Source organism: Aotus nancymaae, unplaced genomic scaffold (assembly GCF_030222135.1).
Source record: "Aotus nancymaae isolate 86718 unplaced genomic scaffold, 86718_ANA_hifiasm-v0.15.2.pri h1tg000041l, whole genome shotgun sequence".
Lineage (NCBI taxonomy): Eukaryota > Metazoa > Chordata > Mammalia > Primates > Aotidae > Aotus > Aotus nancymaae.
The window spans coordinates 26,931,591-26,940,803 of NW_026988455.1; the positions used below are offsets into that span (position 1 = coordinate 26,931,591).

The 9,213-nt window shown below is 49.4% G+C and overlaps 1 protein-coding gene across 1 annotated transcript; it reads left to right on the forward strand.

Annotated features, from left to right (window-relative positions):
• Positions 1-6,712: 6,712 nt before the first annotated feature.
• Positions 6,713-7,975, forward strand: GAS1 (growth arrest specific 1). The gene has a single exon (XM_012463644.3). It carries the CDS (start codon positions 6,947-6,949, stop codon positions 7,973-7,975), a length of 1,029 nt encoding a protein of 342 aa, XP_012319067.1. The 5' UTR covers positions 6,713-6,946.
• The last annotated feature ends 1,238 nt before the right edge of the window (positions 7,976-9,213 follow it).

Consider the following 9,213-nt stretch of genomic DNA (forward strand, 5'->3'; position numbering starts at 1 on the left):
TTGCTCTGTCATTCAGGCTAGAGTGCAGTGGTGGTCATAGCTCACTGTAGCCTCAACCTGCTGAGCTCAAGTGATCCTCCCCCGCTAACTTCTTAACTAGCTAGAATTATAGGCAAGCATCACCATGTCCTCATTTTTGTGGGTTTTTTTTTTTTTTGGTAAAGATGGGGGTCTTGCAATGTTGCACAGGCTGGCCTCAAACTCCTGGCTCTAGTGATCTTCTTGCCTAGGCCTCTCAAAGTTCTGGGATTACAGGAATGAGCCACTGCACCAGGCCTCAAACTGTTGTAACCACAGTAGTGACCTTGGACATTTTCCTGAGGAGTCACTGCAAATTTTTAACTGGAGTAGTTAGTGATTTGATCAGACTCATTTAACATCAGCGTGGGGGATGCTTTATAGTAGTAATTCCAAAATGCTGTCTGAAGATGCAAAAGTTTCTAAAGACGTTTCCCCTGTGTAGTAAGTTACATTGAAATGAGAAAATATAATAGGACAATATAGCAAATCCTTTAAATATCTAAATTTGTTAAATTTGCCTCTATTCTGGTTATTCCTTCCCTGAGTTTGTGGCTTCAAATCCTCTTTATTTAATAAGACACTGGTGTTAATAGATAGTAGTGATAGGTTTGTTTGTTAATGCTTGATAAAATAAAAAGTTGGCATATTTTTTCAAAGATATTCCAGATTTTTTAAAAAATAAACTGATCTTTGAAATCTCAAAGTCTGGGAACCACTGGCAAAGTTATATTAGCAGAAACTTGCCTTTGTATGTGCATTTGTTTTTTCCATAGTATACATTCCTTGGCCCCTGGGAAAGAATTCAAGTGTAATGAAATTGGCATAGGCATATGTATTTTGAAAAATCTTCCAAGTCCTTTAGAGATGCTTCCCTGGTTTAGAATCCCTGGTTTAGAGGAAGAGTTGAAAAAGACCTGGTGTTCAGCAATGGAGAAAACCTTGAAGAAACCAGGACAAGAGAAGACAGGAAGGGTGAATATGAAAGACATTTTTCTTAGATGGAATTAATAGGACTCAAGGATAATAAGATGGTCCTTGCGGAAGATATGGCAAAAATGGGATTCAGGAGGAGGCTCCAGATCGTCAGCTGTGAGAATGGCCCTGCTTTACTGTGCATAAAAAGGATTTCCTTCTGTCTTGTTCCCAAGAATTAATTCTTCTTAAGAAGGCAACAGATGAAGAGAAGACTTTTGTGAAGAATGAGGTAGACATTCAGGATACAAGGTCTAATGTAGAATTCTAGAGTAGATGGTACTTGGTTTTCATGGAGTATCTGCCACAAACTGAAGTTATTAATATTTTCTCATTTTAAGAACACAAGTAAATAAAGAAAACAAGTGAGTAGATGTGATATGGGTTGGCTCTGTGTCCCCACCTAAATCTCATGTTGAATTGTAATTTCCAGCGTTGGGGGAGTGACCTGGTGGGAGGTGACTGGATCATGAGGGAGGGATTTCTCCCTTACTGTTCTTGTGAGGGTGAGTTCTCAAAATATCTGGCTGTTTGAAAGTGTATAGTACCCACTCCCTTCACTCTCTCTCTCCTGTTGGCTATGTGAAGAAGTGATTGCTTCCCCTTGCCTTTAGCTATGACTGTAAGCTTCCTGAGGCCTCCCCAGAGGCAGAAGCCTATAAGCCATCTGAACCGAGCTGATTAAACCTCTTTTTTCAATAAGTTATGCAGTCTCAAGTATAGTAGTGTAAGAACACACTAATATAGGGTGTCTGTGACTTAAGACTTCTGCTAAGTGGTCAGAGTCCCTGACATCCCCAAATGACCAGGTGACATACTGTTGAGTCCCCTGAGGGCAGGAGTCTATCTCCTCCTACTTTATCCTATGTTGCTAAAGCACCAATTAGTGTTTGTTGATTGAGATTTTGGTTTTTTCACTGAACAACTCAACCCTTTTGGAAATATAATTTTATATTTTAAAACTTCAGAACTATTCTGTATTCTTTAATCTCTCAGAGTCTCTATTACTGTTCTATGCAGGACAAATGATTTGTACTAGTTCTGAGTTGACTGCTTTAGAAGACAAGAAATAAGTGCTGACTCTTCATTCAATTTATCAAATATTTTATTGACACCTATGATGAGCCATCAATTGAATGTGGAATGTGAAAAAAAGGGAAGAATTCAGGCAGATACTAGCATCTTTCACCTAAGCAACTAGACAGGATAAAAGTTCTAATGATCTATTGTTGCATAACAAATCATCTCAAAACTGAGTGGTTTAAAAGAACATTTTTGTTATTTCTCAGGATTCTTTAGGTTGACTGAGCTATACTCTGCTATTCTTGCTTGAGGCAAGACCAGAACTAGAGAAAGGTGAGTGTAGTGTCTCAAGTACAAAATTTAAGGAGGTACATGCTCTTGGTGTCTTTGGAACCCCATTATGAAGATCAGTGCCTCCTTAAATTTTATACCAAGATGCCTCATTTGCCTCACCCTGACCTTGACCCTCACTTGGGGTCTCTCTCATATGCCTTCAGTCAGATGGCAGCTAGAGCTGAAGTCGTCTGAACGTTCGATTGGGCTGGACATCCAAGATAGTGTCTCCACTCACAAGTCTGGTGCCTTCTTCACTCACTTGGCTAAAACAGCAGGGAGCTGGCCAGGGATCTCCTTCCGTCTCCACGTATCCTCTACACATAGCAAGCATGGACTTCTTCACAGCATGCCAGTCTGAAGGTAATCCAGATGTCTCACATGGTGACTGACTCTTCCAGAGCAAGCATTCCAAGAGGTCTGAGATGGCTTGGCTCTGTGTCCCCACCCGAATCTCATCTTGTAGCTCCCATAATTCCCACATGCTACAGAAGGGACCCAGTGGGAGGACTGAATCATGGGGGTGGGTCTTTCCCAAGCTGTTTTCATGATATCGAATGGATCTCTTGAGATCTGATGGTTTTAAAAGCAGGAGTTTCTCTGCACAAGCCCTCTCATTGCCTGCTGCCATCCACATAAGATGTGATTTGCTCCTCTTTGCTTTCTGCCATAATTGTGAGGCCTCCCAAGTCATGTAGAACTGTAAGTCCAATAAACCCCTTTCTTCTGTAAATTGCCCAGTCTTGGGTATGTCTTTATCAGTAGTGTGAAAACTGACTAATACAAGGCCCGAGTAGAAGCTGCAAGGCTTCTTGTGATCTAGCCTTGGAGGCCCCAGAATGTCAGTCACTTCCACTATGTCCTATTGGTAAAAGTCAGTAAGGCCTGCCCAAGACACAAAGGGAAGGGAAATAGACTCTTGCCTTTTGATCTGAGTAGTAAGGATATAAAGGCAGGGAGAAAATGAATGGATGGAGACCAATTTTTGAGGGTATCTACCACAGAAAGCAAAGTAAACAAATAGGTTTTGAGGATGGGAAATTAGAAGTGCTCTTGGGAAAGCTTAAGTTCAAGATGTCCTTGGAACCAAGTGAGTATATACATATGGAGATCAGAGAAAGACAGATTGAAAACATCAAATTAGGATATGCAACTTAAAGTCAAGGCACTAGGTGTGGTTACCTAAGGAGTTGAGAGAGACAGAAGGAGCCAGAGACAGAAGGAGCCACCAGGCAGTAAAATGAGGGAACAGGGGAGTGTGGCGTTTCAGAAGCCAAATTTTTAAAAAGCGCTTTGAAAAGAAAGAGGTGATCAGTCACGGCCAATGCTGCTGAAATGTCAAATAAGCTGAGGATGGAGAAGTGACCATCAGATAGAGCAAGGTTTTGGTCACTAGTGACTCTACATAATCAAATGGAACTCAATTATGTAGAGTGAACCGAGAGGAGAACAGGAGAGTGGGAAAAGTGAGTAAAGCAAGTTTTTCAAGTTTTCATGAAAATGGGATAGTGACTGAGTAGCGAAATGGAGTATAGAAGGTTTTACTATTACTTGTTTTAAGATAGGAGACAGTATGGCCGATTGTGGTGAATGGCAATGACAGTAAAAAAAAGCAGGCTGAGAGCCCTCAGGCTGGAATGCTAATGCCCTGTGACTGGGATACAGAGGTCCCCAAAGCAGGCAGATCTCCCTTAAATCCCACTGAGAGCTGTATCAAGGCCAAGGTGGGCAAGTTTTACCAAAAACACAACAACACAAAAAAAGAACTATGTTAACGCTGAGAGCAGTGGTTCTCAAAGTTTGAGCAGCATTCTCTGATAACTTGTTAGAAATGCATATTCTTGGGACCCATCAGTCCAACTGAATCAGAAACTTCCGAAACTAGAGATGTGAGTTTTCTCATACTTGGTAAGGTTTGGGACCCACTATTCTAAAGGAACTCAACAAAAATTCAAGTAAAGATGAAACTAAGTGCTGACTTTTTTCCTTATGAGCCTAAAATAACAAAGCTTTAAAGACAAGAGGGGCTTTTTCAAGTGTCTAATTGGCTTGGAACCTTACCTATGAGGGACCCAAGACTCAGAGAAGATGTCTGAGTTGTCCAAGTCCTCCAGGCAGAACTGAGAGGACAATTCCAAATAACAGAAAAGAGAGAGAGAGAGAGCCAGGAATATGGTTGTTTTGATGTGCCGTGAAGTTGCAGCCTTTCTGTATTTTTAAAGTATCGATTTATATTGTTGTTTATCTTCTACAACTCAAATCGGTCCGCCTTACGTCAATCTGGCTCTTTGAAGGTGTGATTTTGGTTTTGGGGACTGCAGAGGTGCAGCTTCCCACGGCTGACCCAGCGCCTCTGCGGAATGCAGCAGCCTCAGCAGGCACAGGAGGCTTTTCCGCAGCTGGAGAAATCTAGTGCTGGGGCTCCGGCTGTGACTTTTGCCATTTCAAATTCACTTGGCCTCTGGGGAGCGGCGGACAGCCCGACGCTGAGCGCGTCGGAGGCTCGGCTCCCTCTGTTTCTGTAGAGGAGATTTAGCCTTAATTTTTGTGACAGATGGAGTTGATAGTCTCTCCACGGAAAGGGGAGGAAAAAAGCGCCAGTTTTTGACAGGCCGCAGACGCCCGCTGCCTCTGGCGGCCGAAGGCTGCGTTGCGCCCCAGTTAAGGTAGCTCGGAAATTCCCGCGCCGAGACTGCAGAGGTCTCCTCTGCCGGGCAGCCTCCCTTAAACTTAGTGAGGGGCTGAAACTTACACTTTAAACCTTTGGAGTCTGTCCTTCTGTCTTGTGACTGCGGCCGGGTGGTACTTGTTCAACATTCCTGAATATTTTTAATGCTATTTTAATTTTTTCATTAGTGCACGTGTTGCAAGCTTATCTTCCTAAGAAATTATTTCGGTTGATTGGATTTCGGTCTTGCAATTTGAAAACGAAGCGTGGCGCACGGGCTTGTACCTACTAGATGTGCTAGCTAGGGCTGGAGGGTGGGGGGCGGGCTGTAAGCATCTCATCAACATCTTTCTAACAAGGTGTGCGCTTCTTTCTTGTATGCTTCTTTAAAGAAGTTTCAGTCTCTTTTTTTTTTTTTTTTTTTTTTTTGAGACGGAGTTTTGCTCTTGTTACCCAGGCTGGAGTGCAATGGCGCGATCTCGGCCTCCTGGGTTCAGGCAATTCTCCTGCCTCAGCCTCCTAAAAAGTTTCAGTCTCACATTGAATCTCTGGATTCTCCCCCTGCCCTCTGTGGTGATGAAGACCCAAAGATAAGGAGCCTGGAAGATACATTGAGTCCAGAACCCAGTCGAAAGCACAGATGGGGGCCAGCAAGAATTAATAAAATTACAAAAAAAAAGAAAAAGAAAAAAGAACCAAACAAAAAAGGCCCGTGGCTGAGCCGGATGCAAACAGCTGCCCCTAAGCCCGGCCCGCGGGTTCTGTGCGCGAGCTGGGGCTGCATATCCGAGCCTCCTTAAGAGGAGGAGGAGCTCCGGGCCTCCATCAGGCTCCCTAAGCCTTTCCTTTCAAGCCTAGAATGCCTGAATGTGAGCTGCCCACCACTCTCCCGCCCTCCCCCACTCCGCAACTCCACTCCAGCGGCTCGTAAAAAAAAAAAAAAAAAAAAAAAACTTTCAACAACAACAGGCAGGACCAATAGCATCTCGAAAAGCCGGGAAAGGGGCCGAGCAAAGGGCGAAACAGAGTGGAGAAAGGAGAAAGCGGGCCGACTGGGAGCGCGCGGGGCCGGGGCTCGCCGAGCCGGAGGAGCGTTGCTAATGTTTTTGTTTGTTTGCTTTTCCATGCATGCATAATGAGGGGGCGCCGCGGCACCACGCGGGGGCTCCCGGCCCACTTTTGTATTTAAAGCCTCGCTGCTAACGAGTCTGCAGCCGGGCTCAGCGGATCCGCTCTCCGGGCTCCTGGTCACCCGAGAAGCCGCCGCCGAGTGAAGCCAGGGAGCCGCTCTTCGGCAGCGCCGACTTTCTTGTTCTCCCCGCGCCTCCCGGAAAGAGCTCCCGAGAGCTCGGCCTAGGCGAGGGTTGCTGCGGGCGGAGGGGGAGGGGACGCGGGGCAGCCGGGCCGCGGGAAGGCGGGCAGCGCGCGGACGCCGGGCCAGGAAGCGGCGCGATGCGAGAGACCGCGGCGGCAGTGGTGGCGGCGCGGCGCTGAGTCCGGGCGGAAGGAGTCGCCGCGGCCGCAGCGGGAGCAGCCGGCGCGGGGACCGCCGGCCGCACAACGGATCTGCAGGCGCGGAGCAAAATGCACCCGCGGCGGCGCGCGGTCCTGCAACCCCGCCACGGCCCCGCGGCCCGCACCCCCCCGGGGCTACAGTGAGTGGCTCCGGCCACCGCCAGGGGCCGAGCGGGGTAGGAGAGTGGGACCAGATCTCGGCTGCTGTTCATTTCCAGGAAGCCACCGCAGCCGGAGCAAGAGGGGATCTTCTGCCACCAGCGGGGCATCAGCCAGCGGCGCGCATGGATTTATGAAGACACTCATGCAAGAAGTGGGCAGGACTTGGACAAACTTTTCCACCGGCTCCGCGTCCGCCGCTCCCCGCGCCTCGTCTCCTTTCCCCTCCTCTCCCGGCGGCCGCCGCTGCCCGCGATGGTGGCCGCGCTGTTGGGCGGCGGCGGCGAGGCCCGCGGGGGGACCGTGCCGGGCGCCTGGCTGTGCCTGATGGCGCTGCTGCAGCTGCTGAGCTCCGCGCCGCGGGGCTCAGGGCTGGCTCACGGCCGCCGCCTCATCTGCTGGCAGGCGCTGCTGCAGTGCCAGGGGGAGCCGGAGTGCAGCTACGCGTACAACCAGTACGCCGAGGCGTGCGCGCCGGTGCTGGCGCAGCACGACGGGGGCGACGCGCCCGGGGCCGCCGCTGCTGCCTTCCCGGCCTCGGCAGCCTCCTTCTCGCGCTGGCGCTGCCCGAGCCACTGCATCTCGGCCCTCATTCAGCTCAACCACACGCGCCGCGGGCCCGCCCTGGAGGACTGTGACTGCGCGCAGGACGAGAACTGCAAGTCCACCAAGCGCGCCATTGAGCCTTGCCTGCCCCGGACGAACGGCGGCGGCGCGGGCGGCCCCGGCGCGGGCGGGGTCATGGGCTGCACCGAGGCCCGGCGGCTCTGCGACCGCGACAGCCACTGCAACCTGGCGCTCAGCCGCTACTTGGCTTACTGCGGCAAGGTCTTCAACGGGCTGCGCTGCACGGACGAGTGCCGCACCGTCATTGACGACATGCTGGCTATGCCCAAGGCGGCGCTGCTCAACGACTGCGTGTGCGACGGCCTCGAGCGGCCCATCTGCGAGTCGGTCAAGGAGAACATGGCCCGCCTGTGCTTCGGCGGCGAGCTGGGCAACGGCCCCGGCAGCAGCGGCTCGGACGGGGGCCTGGACGACTACTACGATGAGGACTACGATGATGAGCAGCGCGCCCCGGGCGGCGAGCAGCCGCTGGACGACGACGACGGCGTCCCGCACCCACCGCGCCCGGGCAGCGGCGCTGCTGCAGCGGGCGGCCGCGGGGACCTGCCCTACGGGCCCGGGCGCAGGAGCAGCGGCGGCGGCGGCCGCTCGGCGCCCCTAGGCACCTGGACCCCACTCGCCTCCATTTTGCTGCTGCTGCTGGGGCCGCTCTTTTAGCCCTGGCGCCCCCCGCCGCGCGCTCACCTGACCCCCGCGACGGGGCACCTGTGGCTTGGGGACAGATAGAGGGGATGGTTGGGGATACTTCCCAAAACTTTTTCCGAGTCAACTCGGCGTAGCCGGTCCCCCCGCCAGGACTCTGGGCACTTACCCTGAAGCTCCTCTCAGGAGGTTGACTTTTTGGACCTCCTTCCCCGCCCCAATTCCAGGCTCCAGAAACTCCCAACTCATCTACCGTCCAGAAACCTAGCTGCTGTGTTCAGGACGTCCGGGAGGAAACGGGCATGCAGGGGACAGAACAGTAGTCCTGGACTCCGAAAGGGAAGGTGCTGACCAGTGGGGCCTTAGCAGTTCGAAGGAATGGGAAGGAAGAATTATATTTGCAAAGGAACTATTAGCATGTTTCCCTTGAGGGGGAAAAAAAAGTGCCGGTGTTGACTTTTATAGATTGTGGCCAGTGAGGACATTACAATCCTATGTAAACAGAAAAGTCCCACTTACCGATTCATTCCTTCACTGTTTGTATCAGCGCCCAGAATTCTCAGTGACGTGGGGGCGGGGGTGGGTGGCGATTGCCTTAGAGGGAACCCCTAAATTGGTTTTGGATAAGTTGGAGCCCTTGATCTTAATTTCATTGCTACCACTCTGATCTCTTAGCACATTTCTTAGGATTAAGGGTCCAAAAATGCTGATCTAAGGGGTTGCCATGGTGTTGAACAATGCAACTTTTTATTTTAAAAAGCTCTGCACTGCCATCTATGAAAGCCTTTTTATAATGTTTGTTTTTTGTCATTTTTGTTCTTTACATCAAGAAATTAAATGTTTAGATACGCGGAGAATGTATATTGCCTCTGCTTCTATCAGGGTTGCTAAACCCTGGTACATCATATATAAAATGTATTAAAACTGGGGTTTGTTACCAGTTGCTGTACTTTGTATATAGAATTTTTATAAATTGTATGCTTCAGAAATAATTTATTTTTAAAAAGAAATTAAAAGTTTTAAACTTACATTCATATTACACCTTTCCCCTCTGAAATGTATAGAATCCATTTGTCACCAAGGATCAAAATCCACAGTCCATTGAGAAGTGTGCTATATTTAGAACAGTCTTAAAATGTACAGTGTATTTTATAGAATTGAAGTTAACATTCTTATTTTCAAGAGAATTTATGGACGTTGTAGAAATGTACACATGCATTTCCAAACTGCCTTAAACAGTGTATTTTTATAGA